We start from the raw sequence: 16,185 nt of genomic DNA on the forward strand, positions 1-16,185 counted from the left end.
CACGCCAGCACGCCAGCACGCCAGCACCGCCAGCACAGATAGCCCGCATTACAGCCATGCCGCAGGAATCAGCTCGACCAAAACCGACCGCGCCGCAAGGCTTCACACCATCGACGATGGAGGTCGTCAACCCCATGCCGGCGCGCCCCCTCATCGTCGAGCCGTACAACGCCGCCTGGCCGACCATGTACCTCGCCGTCGCGCTCCTCGTGCTCGACGCCATGGACGTGCAGGTGACGAGTATCGACCACGTGGGGTCGACGTCGGTCCCGGGCCTCGACGCCAAGCCCATCATCGACATTGACGTGACGGTGGCGGACCCGGGCGACGAGCAGGCGTACGTGCCGCGCCTCGAGGCGGCGGGGTTCACGCTCGTGGTGCGGCAGCCGTCGTGGCACGGGGCGCGCATGCTGGTCGGCGAGCTGCCGTGGGCGGCGGGCGTCAACCTGCACGTGTTCCCGGCCGGGTGCGAGGAGGTGGCGCGGCACAAGGCGCTGCGGGACTGGCTCGCGATGCCGGCGGGGGCGGAGGACCGCGCGAGGTACGTGCGGGCGAAGAGGGCGGCGGCGGAGGACGTGCGGCGCGTCGGGGGCACGGCGAGGGCGTACAACACGCGCAAGGCGGGGGTGCTGCTGGACATTCTGGGCAGGGCGTGTGCGGCGCGGGGGTTGAGGGTTGATGGCGGCGTGTAGACTGACGAGGGTGCCGCGCTCAGAGGGCGTTCGACGGGGTCAACGATATCGTCACTCTTGGACCTACCAGTGGGGAGACTTGGGGATGATGGTTAGGGATGTACTGGACATGGCATGTCTGCGTCCTGCAATTTACCTCTCCCTTTCTCTTCTTTCCATCGATGCGCACAACCACGCGGTGCTGAATTCCATGTCTGACGGTGAAGCTCGTCCGAGACCTGGCACGGTGGAGGTGCCTTCTTGCCGTTATCAGGTGTGGTAAATGTGCCCCAAGGAGACGGCCATTGACTCTGGGGGCATGCCGAATGCCTACTGGCCGACTCATGTGTGTCTCGAAATTCGAAGGCCAGACTGAGGAGTACATATGGGCATGCTGTCGATGTTTGAAACGAGAGAAGGGAAAAAAAAAGCACACATGGGCTCAAATGAAGCAAAATACAATAGAAGATAACCCCCTAATAACGCGGCATGCCATGATCGTGGGATTGTTTGGAATGTGCCAACTCGAGCTTTGCAGCACCAAGCGCCAATCGGCGTCATGCGGGGCACGAATAAAATGGCTGGATGGGTAACCCTAGAACAAGGGATCAGCACGGGTGATGCGGGATGGTAGGCCGATCGCCGGCTGAAGATTCCTACTGTACCAAGGCACCTTACTGTCTTGTCTACTGAACGTGTAGGTACGTAACTTTCATACCATGGGTACCTACCTACCTACTTGGTACCTAGGTACCTACCTGCCTACCTACCTACCTGTTGCCTGGTAGACAGGCAGGAAGTACCTCGAAGCACCGGAAGACTAGATCACCAACCAGGCATTGCGCGGATGGCCAACATGCCGGGCTTCCTCGGTTCCGTGGCAGGAGAGATCGAGATCGAGCCTACAAGCCCTGGGCTCTGGGCTCTGCTCTGGGCTTTGGCCTGGGTTTCTGGGTCCTCATGTGGGCCCCCAAGGCTTGGATCGAAGATCGGTACCTAGCGAATGGGCCTCAGACGGGCAGGGCAGCTTGGGGCAGGGCCTGGACCAGCCCACTCGCAGCTCCCCCCGACACGTGCGATTCTCTTTCCCGATTGCGTTGATTCCCTTGGGGCTTTGTCCACTGTGACCACAATCCCATGCTCTGTCTACTGGTTGTGCCTGCCCCGGCTCTCGCAAGACCCCCCCCCCCCCCAAAGAACAACCACCCGTTCCCGTCTCTGGTCTGGCCAAGCAGAAGCTGATGCAGACCTCACCTCGCCCCCCTTCGAATCAAAAACCACAAGACTCTGCTGCTGCTGCTGCTGCTGCTGCTGCTGCTGCTGCTGCTGCTGCTGTCAGGTACCTCGTTGCACCACCCTGGCCGCCTTGCATCTACACCTTCATCTACCTACCTTACTCAAGCTACTTCACTGGCCATTGTCATGCCCCGCCTCGCATCCTTTGCCACTTCGCGCCTGCGTCCATGATGTCACGGCCCTGATCACCTCTATGCCGTCCAACATCAAACGAACCCATCACTCGTCATGTCGATGCTCTGAACCCCGACCGCACGCTACCCACCAAATCACCGGGCGACGGCAAGCACATCTTTGTTCTGCCTGCCCCTCGCTTCGAATCTCGCTTCTCCCGCAGGCATCCGCCATCTCGAGGCGACAGGACCCTGCACCCAAGCGGGCGGGTCGTCAGCCATGGCTGAACGCCAAGCAGCTCCTCTGAGGATCGTGTCCGAATCCTCGCGTGAGCACGAAACCTTCAAGTCTGTGTCTCCTCTCGATGCTGATCTGATACTGCCTCGATCTGACACGAACCCTTTGGCTGACTTCAAGTTTCCGCCCCCCTCTAGGTACTATCCGGCGCTGTTTACCACGACCAAACAGAACCCCCAACCTCGGGCGCTGCCGCTGCCCCAGCTGGAGACCTCTCCCGACACTGTCCTGACGGCCCTGGCCCAGCTTGCCGCATGTCAGACTGGCACACCTCGTGCGCTCGTTTCCGTCTTCGATTGCGACTATCAGCACATCATTGCCGAGGCCACACCCTCCCTGCCTCTCGTCCCCGGTCTGCGTGCCGCCGACCACGACCATGACCTCTGGCTCTGCGGCACCGCCATCCCCCGACGCTTCGGCGTCTGCGAGGCCGTGCTGTACCCTCTCGACCCCCGAGCCCCCGAGCAAGCCGAAGGGTCGACGGCGCTGCCCGTCCTCTGCGTGCCCGACCTCGAACAGGACAAGCGCTTCGCCTCGACCCTCTATTGCGGCCCCGGTTCTCCAGCCAAGTTCTTCGCCGGCGTGCCCATCCGTACCGCCAAAGGTGTCAACATGGGCGTGCTCAGCGTCGTCGATACCGTCTTGCGTGACGACTGGACCCCCCACATGACCCGCGTGCTTCGCAACCTGTCCAAGGCCATCACGGAGCACTTTGAGGCCGGAAGGGCAGCTGCCACAGCGCGGCGAGGCGCACGCATGAACAGGGGCCTGGGATCCTTCGTCGAGGGAGCGGCCACCATCTCCGGCTGGCGTCACGACGACATGACGACGGCCTTTCAGGACGATCCCTCCCACGAAGGAGCCCTCGATGCCCGCCAACAAGATCTCCAGCGGTCTGCGGAGGATCGCCTACTCGAAGCAAACGAGCAGGCACGCGTGTCCCTCGCCACCTCAAAGGCTGGTGACCACTCCCTAAACGAATCTGCTCATCAGCCATACTCCCGTGCCTCCACCCCGCACCACTCGAGCAGCAGTTCCAGGAGCTCAAACACGTCGTTGAAGAGTCCCATGTTCCTTCGCCCACACGATCTGCAGGGCAACAGCGTCGACACGATATTTTCCAAAGCCGCCAACATGATTCGAGAGTCCATCGAGGTCGAAGGATGCGTCTTCTTCGACGCACACACCCGATCGTTTGGCGGCCTCAGCGACGTCAAGCCCCACTCGGACCATGGCGACGTCGCAGCACAGTCCGCGAGCAGCAGCGACGCCCTCTCCTCCTCTGGCGGCGAGAACGCAGCCCCGGACTGTCGTGTGCTCGGCTTCGCCACGACAGACGCGTCCAGCATCAACGGCGCGCGGCCCTCGGCCATGCGCGCCACCCTGCCCGAAGGCTTCATGGCGCGTCTGCTTCGACGCTACCCCGACGGCAAGATATTCAATTTTCGCCCCAACGGCGAGCTGCGCCTGACCGACTCCTCGGAAGACGACCACTTGACAGCGTTGCCAGGCATGCTCACACACGCAAATCCTCGTTCTTCCCCTGCGCCGTCCCGACGTCGCAACCACCCTTTGGGCCCCGGCACCGCGAAGGGTACCGCCATTCTGCGAGCGTTCCCCGGAGCACAATGCGTTGCCTTTGTCCCCGTCCGGGATTCGAAGAAAGATCGATGGCGCGCCGGCGGGTTCGTCTACACCAACACACCGGCCCGGGTGTTTACCGTTGCTGGCGAGCTCAGCTTCTTGACGGCTTTCGGCGTCCTCGCCATGTCGGAGATTGCGCGCCTCGAGACGCTTCAGGCCGACAAGGCCAAGTCAGACGCCTTGAGCTCGCTCTCTCACGAACTACGCTCCCCACTTCACGGCGTCATCTTGGCAGCCGAGCTGCTTCACGACACGGGCTTGACCGTCTTCCAGGGCAACATTCTGCACACCATTGAGACGTGTGGCAGGACACTGATGGACACACTCGACCATCTACTCGACTTCTCCAAGATCAACAACTTTACGACAATGGCCAAGGCAGCTGCTTCCACTCGACCGCGAAGCCCCGAGTCCACGCGCAGGCCCTATCCGTGGCCCACGATTCGACAATTGTCGATTGAAGCTGGCGTGCGGGTGCTGGAGTCGAATGTGCCTCTCGATTTGCTGGTCGAGGACGTTGTGGAAAGTGTTTTTGCGGGCTTCAACTTTCAGTACACATCCATGGCGCAGTTGGGCAAGCACAAGAAGACGCGGCATGTGGATGCCGAGGCCAACCGTCGCATGGACGCACATAATGCCATGCAGGACTTTGGTTCTACCCAGATGACTGGCCCCGATCCCATTGATCTGGGGTTCAACCGCGTCTTTGTCTCCCTCGACCTCGACCCGCAGTGCAGCTGGATCTTTCACACATCACCCGGTGCGTTCCGCCGCGTGGTTCTCAACCTCGTGGGCAATGCCCTCAAGTACACGCAAGAAGGGTCCATCGTAGTGTCCCTACGACAAGAGACGATGCCCGCGTCTGCCAACCACGACGTCCCACCGCGGTCTCGCAAGGTCGTCCTCGTCGTAACTGACACGGGCAAGGGCATCGGCCAAGACTATCTGCAGAATCATCTTTTCCGCGCGTTCGCGCAGGAAGACCATCTGAGCGCCGGGACGGGCCTTGGTCTGTCCCTCGTCAAGCAGATCGTCACCAACCTCGACGGCAAGATCAGCGTGAAGAGCCGGGTAGCCGTCGGGACAACCGTCACAGTGTCGGTGCCTCTGCAAGCCGCCACCAACGAGGCCGAGTACATGGGCGACGACGACGAGTTCGCAGCGCACGTTTCCGACCTCAAGGGTCTGCGGGTTCTCCTCAGCGGCTTCAGCGAGTCCCAAGGGGAGGACACGGGCGCGCAAGCGCGGGCGAAGCCGGGTCGTGATGGGTTCGGCCGCGGCCTGACCGAAGGCATCTGTCGCGACTGGCTCAAGATGGAGGTCTTGTCGGATACGGAGACGCTCGTGCCCGATGTCGTTCTTGTTGCTGAGCACGCCATGCCGGATGTTGATGTGTCGACGTTTAGGAACCCGCCCTGCGTCGTCGTGTGCGCCAACCCCCTCCTGGCCTTTGACCGTTCGACATCGGCGGAAGCTGCCCAGACGGAGGGGGTGTTTGAGTTCATTTCTCAACCGTACGTTACGCATGCCTTGCCATTGTACCGACCCTTGAGAGTGAACGTGCTGTGCTAACGCAAAGACGACAGGCTCGGCCCGCGCAAGCTCGCCAGGATCCTGCTCCTCGCCTGCCAGCGATGGCTCGCACTGCAATCATCGCAGTCGCTGGACTTTGTCCCAACCGAGCTGCTTCTTCCTCCAACACGGCCGACGCCGCCTCCACAAGGGACAGGCGATGAGGCGGGTGCGGCTGTCGAGTCCCCAGACCTCGAGGAAGGGAAGGCGCGGCAGCCGTCGACGGCGCGGCCTGAGGCTTCCTCTCGGGCCGCCGCTTCGCCGTTGGCGGAGCGATCGCAGACGCCAGGGTCCATCCTGTCGTGGAGGGGCCGATACGTGCAGACACCGCCGTCGGAGAGTACGGTGTCGGTGTCGGAGACGGGAGACAAGGCGCGCAAATTCCTGCTGGTGGACGACAACAGCATCAACCTGCGGATCCTGTCTTCGTACGTCAAGAAGCTGGGGCGGCCGCTCGGCACAGCGACAAACGGTCTGGAAGCGTACGAGGCATACCGGACCGAGCCCGAAGGGTACATCTGCATATTCATGGACATTTCGATGCCCGTCATGGATGGGTTCGAAGCGACGCGGCGCATCCGGACCTTTGAGCGCGAGAAGCAGCTGCCGCCCATTACGATCATTGCGCTGTCGGGTCTGGCGTCGGAGAGCGCGCAGGACGAGGCGTTTTTCAGCGGTATCGACCTCTTTCTGACGAAGCCGGTGCGATGGAAGGACATGGCGTCTGTGCTTGAGTCGCGAGATTTGCTACGGTTGGACTGAGGGGCAAGCCGGGGAGGGCGGATCTGGAGCTCGAGGGTCTTCTTTTTTTTTTTTTATCTCTCTTTCTCAGGCTTCCGACTCTGATGGATTAAAGGAAATGATGAAGGAAAAGAGAATACGCAAGGGATGCACGGCGTACATGGAGGTCATCTCATGGTGTAGGTATTTGGCTTGGGTTCCTCTCTCCTGGTCTGTCTTGGGAGGCTTTGAACCTGGACGGCATGACAGCTGTGTTTTGGGCTTTTTAGAGCTGATACCCCGCCCCAGGAGCACACGGTGTTTGAATGGAAAGGGAGGCCATAGGGGGTTGGCATCTTTTTTTGGTGGTACTCATTGCGTACACATATCTGCTGTTGCTGGTTCAAGCTGCTGGCTCAAGTTGCTGGCTCGACTTGGGCAAGAAGGGAGATCTAGCTCAACAGCCGATGACAGTTGGTAGAAGGTTTGGCTTGAACAGCCGGCGACAGCTGGAAGGACCCGTTGGCTGCTGCCTGGGGACGCGGACGCCCCCGCTCTTGCTGGAAAGGCCAAGACGAAGGTATCACCATGATTCCAGGAAACGCCTCGTAGGCACCAGCCATGAGCCAAAAACAAGACAACAACGGTCATGACAATTCAGCTGCCTGGGGCGATCAGACTATTGTCCATGCGGTGAGAGGTGAAAAGGCCCGGTGCTTCTTCGGGCTTGCGCACATCTCTGGGATCCTGTGCATCCATCCGTTCGCCGGCGTACGAAAGGGCGCGAGACCTGTTTGATAAATACCATGATCCGACCTCCCTCCATTCATCTCGGAGCAGAAGCAGTACTCTCGGAGCCTTCAGACAGCCAGCCATCTCAATTCATCGCCCAATCGGCTGCCGACATCATCCTCTCGCAATGAACGTGACGGACGAATTCATCCTCGAACACGCCCAGCGGTACCTGCGCCTCGTCGCTGCATACAAGCCTCCTCCTGCTCCCGCCTCGAAGGAGACTGGCGAGACCATGGAAGATGCCGGCATTGTCATCGTGACGCGGCTGCGGCCCATGCTCGGCCATGAGCTGTCTTCGGGCATGGTGCCTGGCCTCTTCCCTCGTGAGCACACGAAGGGCCAGGTCGACCTTCACGAGCTGAGGCGGCCGGTCAGGGGATTACCGCGTCTGAATGTTTGTTTGCCTTGCCCGTAGCCCATACGTGGGTGTCGCCTCTCTGACCGACCGCGCAGTCCTTCACCTACCGCGTCGACAAGTTCTACGGCGTTGACACGTCCTCCGAGGACATGTACCACGACCTGGTCCACCCCCTCGTGGCCTGGGCCTGGGGTGGCGGCGTCAGCACCGTCTTCGCCTACGGCCAGACGGGCTCGGGCAAGACGTACACGGTCAGCGCCCTCGAGCGCCTCGTCGCCTCGACGCTGACGGGCGGCGCGCTCGAGGGCCGGCGCGAGATGCACGTCTCCATCATTGAGCTCGCCGGCAACACCGCGGCCGACCTCCTCAACGCCCGCAAGCCCATCTCCGTCCTCGAGGACTCGTTCGGTGCGACCCACCTCGCCGGCGCCGCCGAGCACCCCGTCACCGACGTCGCCGCGCTCCTCGCCCACGTCGACGCCGCCGCCCGCTTCCGCCGCACCGCCTCCACCACCAAGAACGACGCGTCGTCGCGCTCCCACGCCGTCTGCCGCCTGCGCCTCGTCAACCCGGCCCTGCCCGACGCCGACGACGGCCTGCTCTACCTCGTCGACCTCGCCGGCTCCGAGGCCGCCCGCGACGTCGCCACCCACGGCGCCGACCGCATGCGCGAGACGCGCGAGATCAACGTCAGCCTGTCCGTCCTCAAAGACTGCATCCGCGGCCGCGCCGCCGCCGACCACGTCACGGCCGCCGCCGCCGGCCAGAAAAAGGCAAAGCCGCCCTACGTGCCCTTTCGCCAGAGCGCCCTGACCAAGGTCCTCAAGCACGTCTTCGACCCCGCCGCCTCGCGCGCCTGCCGCACCGTCGTCGTCGCCTGCGTCAACCCCTGCCTCGCCGACGTTGGCGCCAGCAAGAACACGCTGCGCTACGCCGAGATGCTGCGGGTCGTTGCGCCGGCGGCTCCGGCTGTCATGTTTGATGCTGGCAAGCCGGCGACGTGGTCGAACGAGCAGCTGCGGGCGTGGGTCGGGAAGAATGTGAGTTTTTTTTTTTTTTGGCTGCTTATTCTTGTCCTCGTCTCTCGTCCTCAGGTCCCGAGCCAGGTCGGGAGATGCATGCCATAAGCCCAAGATGCGCTGCCCTACATCCACTGACAACACAGTCCGGCACACCGCCCGTCGTCCCGCAGATCCTCGCCCCCTCCGAGTCGGGCGCCCAGCTCCTCCGCCTGGTCGCCGCCGAGTTCCTCACGCGCTGCCTCCGCAGCCCCGGCGTGACCGACGAACAGGCCCGCGCCTTCCAGGCCAAGTTCTGGCGCCTTCACGTCGACTCGCAGCGCGCCACGGCCACGCCCGTCGACGCCAAGGCCGCCGCGGCCCCTGAAAAGACGGGCCTGTCGAGCGCCGACCCGCGGCCCGACATGGCGGGCGTGCCGTTCACCGAGCGCATACGCCCCGGCCTCGTCGTCGCGTTCGATCCCCCCGCCGACATGCCCATGCCGCTGCCGGGGCGCAACCTCGCCGTCGTGCTGGGCGCCGACGGGGCGCGGGCCCAGGGGCGGTACACCTGCGCCCGGGTGACGCCCGGCTTCATGCCCAACGCGTTCGAGGTCTGTCTGTGGCGGCAGGTCGTCGTGCCCGTCGAGCGCATGGTGGCCGAGGTGCTGCTCGAGTATGATGTTGCGACGCGGTATTACTATGAAACGCTGTAGGCGTGGCCTTTATGGGGCGAAGCATGCGCGCTGTGGAGTTGGGAAAGCAAGATAGGATGAAAAATAATCGACGCCTGGTTCAGACTTGCTATGATCATGTATAGTGAACAGCAAAGGTATGATAACTGAGAAATCACACAAGTCCCTCCCCCTTCCCTGGTTGAAAAAAAAAAACGACTGTTGAAAATGTTTTCGTTGTCAAACCCGAAACACCATGAACCCCAGGCCCCTGACCATGTCCTTGCCTTCCTTCTATGGGCCATGCCGAATGGGCCATGCCGAAACCGACGACGCCACGCCGCTGCCCGCTGTCATAACGCGTTTTGCTCGTGATAATTGTCTACTACATGTGGAAAGAACTGCAGGCACGCACGCTCGCATGGCTGCATGGTAAAGTCGCCTGCCTGCGCGGAGAGTGCAAAGAGGACCAAATCACTCGACCAGCTGCCTGCTCTTGGCCGCCACCCCCTGCCGCCCAGACTCGTCGATGCGGCGACCGTTGGTCAGCCGGCGCCGTTTCCGGCTGTTCGAGGACGTCTGCGCGTGCTCCTCGTCAGAGTCGTCGCTGCCGCCTGCGCCGCCGCCGCCGCCGCCGCTGCCACCGTCCCAGATCGACGCGATGAGCGCCTTGGCTCTGGCCTCGTAATCCAGTCCCGTCTCGCCAAGCTGCTCGTTGCTGGGTCTGCGGGCCCGGGTGCCGTCTTCCTCGTCGTCGGGCGCCGCGCGCTTGTTCGGGTTGCTGCTGCTGTTGCTGTTGGTGCTGCTGCTGCTGCTGCTGCTGCTGTTCTCGCTCGGCCTCTTCTGCGACCCGAGCATGTCGAGGTCGTTCTCGTCAAAGTCGCCAATGAGGTCTCGGCCCAGGGCTTTGCCGAGGCGTTCCTTGAGGCCGACGACGGGCCAGATGGGCACTTTGGTGTACTCAATCTTCATGCCGAGGTCTGTGAGGGTCGCCTCGCCCGGGGCGTTCTTGCCGGCGGGCGTCTTGGTCGGGGCGTGGAACCGCGCGAGGAAGGCGGCCGTGACGACGGCCGTGTAGACAATGAGCTCGTTGCCGTCGTCGTCGTTTGTCATGAAGTGGACCGTCACGTCGTGAAAGGCGGGGGCCGGCTGGGGCTTGGGCGCGTGGCGCCGGGCGTTGCGCGAGCGGCCAATGGCCGAGGGCGCGTTGTGGTAGAAGCGCTTCTGGGCCATGGCGAGGAGCGTGCCGGCAAAGGCCGGGTCCTCGTCCGTGTTGCTCGGCATGAGGCGCTTCGACCGCAGCCGGCAGAGGCTCTCGACGGGCGAGTTGCCCCTGTTCTTGGGGCCGCGGAAGGCGCGGTACATATTGGCGCGCGAGTCGTGGATGAACTTTTTGCTGATGTACGCGAGCGTCGGTTCCCGCGCGGCTGCCGAAGACCGAGGCGGGAGAACTGCGCTAGCGTTGAGACTGCCGGGTAAGGATTCGGCAGGGCGTGTGGAGATGGTCTGGAACGACTCGCAGAGGCCATCTTGGGCGGGGCCGCATTCCCACATGAGCTGGACGCGACATGCGCTGGGGTACAGGAGGCCGGAGAAGTACATGTTGAGGTCGATCATGCCGCGCGGCGGGGCTGCAGTGAGTCTCGTCGAGGGGTAGAGTGTTTCGATGGCCTCGCATATGTGGTCCGTCTCGTAAGGCCCGTTGAGTTCGGGGTGCTGCAGCTGGGTGAGCTGCCTGCAGAGGCTCTCGGCGCGTGGCGAGGCCTGGTAAAAGTCTTGCGTGGCCTTGATGTTTTGGCACCGGGGGAGCTCGACGTAGCGAATGTCGAGAAGACGCGAGTGCATGTCGGTCCAGAAAATGGGCTTCATGAAGAGCGTGGAGCCAGCCTCGTCCCACATGAGGTCGTAGAGAGAGTTGGCTTCTGGTCGGTAGATCCGTCTCGGTGTGAAACGTCGTTTGGAGACGGGCGCAACGGCCGCGACTGGCGATGGTGGTGATGGTGGCGTCGGTGTCGCTGACGACGGCGGGTTTGGTGTCGATTCTGTCGAGCTCGACGGTGTGGCGGCAGCAGCGTCCGCAGCGGCCTCCATCTTGGTCGCGAGCATGTCCGCGATGGAGCCCATTCGATCGAATAGTGTGTTTGTATGGAAGAGCGTGCTGTGGGGCATCTGTCAGTTTCCGCTACGTGTAAGAGAGAAGTAGCAGCAGCGGTGGCAGCAGCAGGGGGAAATGCTGACTCTATAACAAGCATCATCAAAGCTTTAGCTTTGGCCACGAGGCAAGGGTGCGCAAGAGTCACTTGGCCGTCGCAATCTGGGGGGGGAGAACCCGGAGGCGCGTCGTAAAGGGCGGAAAAAGATGGATGAAAGAAAATTCAACCTCGAGTCAGTGGCGCGACGAGGGTTTCAGGAAAGCTTTGTGCCAAATCAATGGTCGTGATCGCGGGAGTATCGCGACCGCTTTTGTCGCGACAGAAGAGCTGATGGCGTTGAATGTCGATAGATGCCTTGCCTGCAGTGGGTAGGGAAAAAGAAACGTGTGTACCAAGCGCGCACCCCTGACCTTGTTCAAGACGGACGGAAGGGCGCGACGATGATCCCCGCGGGCAAATTCGCCCCTCAGATCGAGGCGCGTTGGGCGAGCGAGATCAGGTGACCAGGCTAGGCATCCGTCAAATCGAGATCCATCTTTGTGAGGGGTACCAATGGGGGTCCAGGTGGCGAAGCGAGGGGCGCAGACTCACGAGGCACAAGACACAAGGCACAAGGCACAAGGCACGTGCTTTGGGTTGCTGGGCCCATTTCTCCGGAGTTGATCCGGCCTTGCTCCAGCCTCCTGCCCCACCCCTCCAGGTGTCCATCCAGATGCAGCCTGGCCCAGCTTGCCTGGCTCATGCTGCCACAACGTCAGTCGTCGCTGAGCCCCACCATCACCACGACAGCTTCACTTCGCCCACGACGCCATCTCCCGCGGGCTTATCCTGACATAGATCGACATCCCGCTGGTCGCAGACCGCAGACCTCTCCAAGATGCCGGTATGTGATGTGCATGCTTTCTCGGCTTCAATTGCTACAACCCAGAGCTCCCGTTCCTCCACCATTCCCGCTCGCTTCCATGTCGCCATGACGCAAGCTAACCTACCTCCCCCCTCGCTAGGCCTACAACTCCATCTTCAACGAGGACCCCAACGTCCCTCGCCTGATAGGCAACTTTCCCCTGCTGCCCCTGCGCACCAAGACCCGCGGTCCTGCCTACGTCCTGCCGGCGCCCTCCCCGCCGCTGCCCGCCAACGAGTCCCCCGATCCCGACTCGGAGAGCTACGACATTCTCGACGAGGTCCTCGCCCTCTTCCGCGCCAACACCTTTTTCCGGAACTTTGAGATCCAGGGTCCCGCCGACCGCCTCCTCGTCTACGGCATCTGGTTCGTCTCCGACTGCCTCACCAAGATCAAGCCTCACCATGGCCCCCGCGAAGCCACCAAAGAGGTCCAGAACCTGGCGCTCGACACCAACTTTGCCATTCCCGGCGACCCAGGCTGGCCCCTGAACCAGGTGCGTTTCCGTCCCGCTGGTTCCCCCGTCGTCCCCGGTGCACCCTCTGGTCAAGCGGACGGACCCTTGCTGACGATGAGGACGTAGATGTACGAGCCCCCCCGCGACAGGCAGGAGGCCGAGCTGCTGCGCCAGTACATCGCTCAGGTCCGCCAGGAGATTGCGTCGCGGTTACTCGCGCGTGTTTTCGACGAGGGCGGCGACGGCAAGCCGAGCAAGTGGTGGCTCAGCTTCACCAAGAGGAAGTTCATGGGCAAGGCGTTGTAAGGAGCGGTCATGACGATTTATCACGTAGAAGCCAGGGTTGTTGACGAAGAAGGTCGTTTGCGAAGAGGGGGCGAAAGAAAGTAGGGTAGCGAATGCTTTCACCAACCACCAAAAAGAAAATAAAGAACAAGTTTGGCAGGGGGGCGCCCCCAGCTTGGCTTTCCCAGCTCTTGTTTTCTTCCATTTCATGGGTATCTAGTCTATGGTGATGATCTTGCCACCGCGCCCCCTCCGCTCCCCTTTCCGAACCCCCGTCGGACCTCTACGCAGCATGAAGTACCCCCCATCTATGCCTCGACCTTGCGCCGCTTGGTCTTGCCGCGGGCTTCGATCTTGCCCTCCGCGGGCACGGCCTTGGACCCCGTGAACAGGAAACCCTCGGCGCTGCCGCGTCCCATCATCAACGGGTGCGTCCTCCCCGGGAGCACCTGCCAGCGTTTCGCCCGGCTCGTCTGCACATTGGGCCCGATGAGCAGCGACGGGTTGATGGGAAAGTCGTCCGACCCGGGCCAGTTCTCCAGGTCCGGCAGCGGCGCGCCGTCGTCGTCTGTCGGCGGGTTGCTGGACCACGCGGCGCGGCGGGCCTTGCTGAAGCAGTCGGCCAGCTGGGTGAGGGGCTCGATGGTGGGCGAGTAGATGGAGATGGGGGCGCCGCCGGCGAGGAGCGGCAGGGCGGCGCGGACGACGGAGATGGGGTCCATGGTCGACGCGACGACGAGCCCGGAGAAGCCGCCGGCCCGTGCCTGGTCGACGATGAAGCGCGTGCGGGCCCATCGGCGGCGCTTGCGGTGGTAGTTGCCGCGGCGGCTCGCCTTGAAGCCGCTCAGCGTTTCTTCCGGAATGTCGTCTGTGAAGCTCGCGTACGTCGTGTCCGACTCGGGCTCGATCAGCTGGAGCCAGGAGAGGGGGAAGAGGCGGTTGAACAGGGGGTGGGAGGACGTCGTGGGCGTGGGGTTGGCCATGTCGCAGTTCCAGTACTTGAGGAGCGCGAGGTTCGGCTGGTTGGCTGAGTGGAGCAGGGTGATGGTGTTGGAGGAGGCGAGGTCAATCTCAAAGTCGTCGCGGTATGTTCTCGTCGGGTACGATGTCCCGTTGGCAGGGGCAGTCGCCGGATTTGAGGGCGCGTCGTCGGCTGGCGTGCTCACCGCTGGCGTGTCGGCTGGCGTGAGTTCGGCCGGTGTAGCGTCGGCCGCATCGCTCTGAGGCGCATCTTGGGTTGTCGTCGCCCGGATGGGCAGGCCGTTCCCGACATTGTGCTGGGAGAGATCTTGGTGAAGTATGCCCATCCTCTCGGCGACGGACGCCACCACCAGACCTCCCGTGTCGTCGACGACCAACCAGCGGCCGCCCAGCTGTGACGCCTCGACCACGGGCTTGCCGTTGTTGGCGACAACCTTGGGAGTGCCCTCAATCTCCTCGCCGCCATAGTGGACATGGCCCCAGCATCCGAGCAGCGCCAAGGCCTCGTGCCTCATTTCCATGATTTTGCTCGGTTCCTTTTCTTCGAGGACGAACTGGCCCAGTGTCGAAGCATAGAGAGGCTGCACCGAGAACCTCCTCAGATACTTCTTGTTCTTGAGAATCTTGTATTTGGCCAGAGAAAAGGCCGTCTTCTCATCGAGGCTCGTGTGCGACAGCAAGAGCTTCGCAATAATGTCTCGTCCGCCGTCCGTGTCGCGCTTCTTCAGCGTCTCGATCTCCTGCTGCGTCAGGAGCTGCCGCGCCTCGGCCTCGATCTTGTCGCGGCCCTCGCGGGCGATGACGGTGCCGCTGGCCTTGTCAACGAGGGTAAAGTCGGCGCCATCTTCGACGGCGACCACGTTGGCCGACGTAGGGGCACTGGCGTCATTGTCGGCGTTGGCATCGCCTTCCGCCGACTCATCGGGCACTGCCTTTTCGCCGTTCTCTTCGGCAATGACGTCTGCGTGAAGCTCCGAGGCCGGTACGACGCGCAACCTGTTAAAGTTCTCGTCGTCGCGTCTGTCCTGGACTTCGTATGTGAGGTGGTATGGCCGCTCGATGATGAGGTTGCTTGGAAAGGAGCCGTATTTGCCAAGCGAGATGGTGCTGTTGAGACTGGGTTAGCCAACTACGACGGTGTGCCATTGGCAGCGGGCGAACGAACGTATTGGGGATGACTTGGATGATCCGGATGCTCTCATTGGGGAGCTTTACAGCCACCCATTCATTTGGCTGCACAATGGTATGCATTGTCGTCGGGACGGCCTGTGTAGGGGTCGAGTCGTCGCAAGGCGATGCGTCTGCGAAACGATGCGATGCTAGGGTGGAAAAAAAAGATTCAAGGTCGAGCACTGGCGTTCTGGAAACCGACGCTTCGGCCAATCAGAGGGTGCTTGGATGCTTGTGGGAGGTACCCCGCGCGGGGCACTCAAGGCCCTTGAGCTCCCTGCCAGAAGACTGCCAAAGGCGCTGTAACACGGCGAGCAAGCCCGAGCTTCAGGTAGCCAGGGTCATTTTCGACACATTCATTGCCGACAATCTGACGGCTAGTTCAATGTTGCATGCGCTGTCCATTGCTTCTCATGACTTGTCTCGAGGTTGATTAATTCGTACAGTCAATAGTTTCTCGTTGACCATAGCCCCAGAGCGCATGCTTACATCAATCGAAGTCTCAAGATCTATCCCCATGTTGCTTCTGAGAGGGTATTCGGGGATATTCGGGGATATCTGGAGCATCTTGACAAGCCATTGCACTGTATTGTGACCCTCGAAATTCGCCGTACCATGTACACCCTCATTCGAAGCTCACCTGATGACCACACTTAATTAGCAAAACGTGCATAACACCTCCACTCTCTCAGGAAATTCAATTATGGCCTGACAAACATGAATAACCCGCCGGGACCAGTGGCAATGTGCCAAATATGACATGCCCTCGGGCAGGCCAAGCCCCATATCCCAGAGCAGCAGCAAAGGCCTTCCCAAAAAGAAGGAGAGACACGGCGGACCAATGCTTCTGGCGCCCGTGCCTGGGCCGAGCTTGGGTGATCGGAGGCTGGGATCCGGACGTGGCGTTGCAACGGCATTGATGTCGTGTGGTCGTCGAGCGCCATGGCTGAAGCCTTACCCTGGAAATGGCACCCTACAGTTCCCAAAGTCCCTTTTCCTCTCTCTCTCTCTCCCTCCCTCCCTCGTTAATCGCATGGGGAAAGTATAACAGTCACGTCCCAAGTGGGTGCGCGAACGAACAAACAAAGAGGCATGT

General features: G+C 61.9%; 6 protein-coding genes across 6 annotated transcripts; 4 read left to right on the forward strand and 2 right to left on the reverse strand.

Annotated features, from left to right (window-relative positions):
• Nucleotides 1-56: 56 nt before the first annotated feature.
• Nucleotides 57-692, forward strand: VDAG_07632 (GrpB domain-containing protein; the record flags this gene model as incomplete). The annotated part of the gene is made up of 1 exon (XM_009656537.1): nucleotides 57-692. One exon carries the CDS (start codon nucleotides 57-59, stop codon nucleotides 690-692), a length of 636 nt encoding a protein of 211 aa, XP_009654832.1.
• A 1,668-nt stretch (nucleotides 693-2,360) lies between these two features.
• VDAG_07633 (histidine kinase) lies at nucleotides 2,361-6,356 on the forward strand (the record flags this gene model as incomplete). The annotated part of the gene is made up of 2 exons (XM_009656538.1): nucleotides 2,361-5,536; nucleotides 5,609-6,356. The coding sequence occupies 2 exons, from the start codon at nucleotides 2,361-2,363 to the stop codon at nucleotides 6,354-6,356; spliced, it is 3,924 nt and encodes a 1,307-aa protein (XP_009654833.1).
• Nucleotides 6,357-6,953: 597 nt separating this feature from the next.
• VDAG_07634 (diatom spindle kinesin 1) lies at nucleotides 6,954-9,181 on the forward strand (the record flags this gene model as incomplete). The annotated part of the gene is made up of 3 exons (XM_009656539.1): nucleotides 6,954-7,503; nucleotides 7,563-8,507; nucleotides 8,633-9,181. Exons 1-3 carry the CDS (start codon nucleotides 7,234-7,236, stop codon nucleotides 9,179-9,181), a joined length of 1,764 nt encoding a protein of 587 aa, XP_009654834.1. The 5' UTR covers nucleotides 6,954-7,233.
• Nucleotides 9,182-9,613: 432 nt separating this feature from the next.
• VDAG_07635 (uncharacterized protein) lies at nucleotides 9,614-11,230 on the reverse strand (the record flags this gene model as incomplete). The annotated part of the gene is made up of 1 exon (XM_009656540.1): nucleotides 9,614-11,230. One exon carries the CDS (start codon nucleotides 11,228-11,230, stop codon nucleotides 9,614-9,616), a length of 1,617 nt encoding a protein of 538 aa, XP_009654835.1.
• An 849-nt stretch (nucleotides 11,231-12,079) lies between these two features.
• On the forward strand, nucleotides 12,080-12,959 carry VDAG_07636 (ARP2/3 complex 21 kDa subunit; the record flags this gene model as incomplete). The annotated part of the gene is made up of 3 exons (XM_009656541.1): nucleotides 12,080-12,175; nucleotides 12,297-12,692; nucleotides 12,780-12,959. Exons 1-3 carry the CDS (start codon nucleotides 12,170-12,172, stop codon nucleotides 12,957-12,959), a joined length of 582 nt encoding a protein of 193 aa, XP_009654836.1. The 5' UTR covers nucleotides 12,080-12,169.
• Nucleotides 12,960-13,246: 287 nt separating this feature from the next.
• Nucleotides 13,247-15,170, reverse strand: VDAG_07637 (GCD10 protein; the record flags this gene model as incomplete). Its single annotated transcript, XM_009656542.1, has 2 exons — nucleotides 13,247-15,026; nucleotides 15,085-15,170. The coding sequence occupies 2 exons, from the start codon at nucleotides 15,168-15,170 to the stop codon at nucleotides 13,247-13,249; spliced, it is 1,866 nt and encodes a 621-aa protein (XP_009654837.1).
• Between the last annotated feature and the right edge of the window lie 1,015 nt (nucleotides 15,171-16,185).

Source organism: Verticillium dahliae, genomic scaffold (genome assembly GCF_000150675.1).
Source record: "Verticillium dahliae VdLs.17 supercont1.17 genomic scaffold, whole genome shotgun sequence".
Taxonomy (NCBI): domain Eukaryota; kingdom Fungi; phylum Ascomycota; class Sordariomycetes; order Glomerellales; family Plectosphaerellaceae; genus Verticillium; species Verticillium dahliae.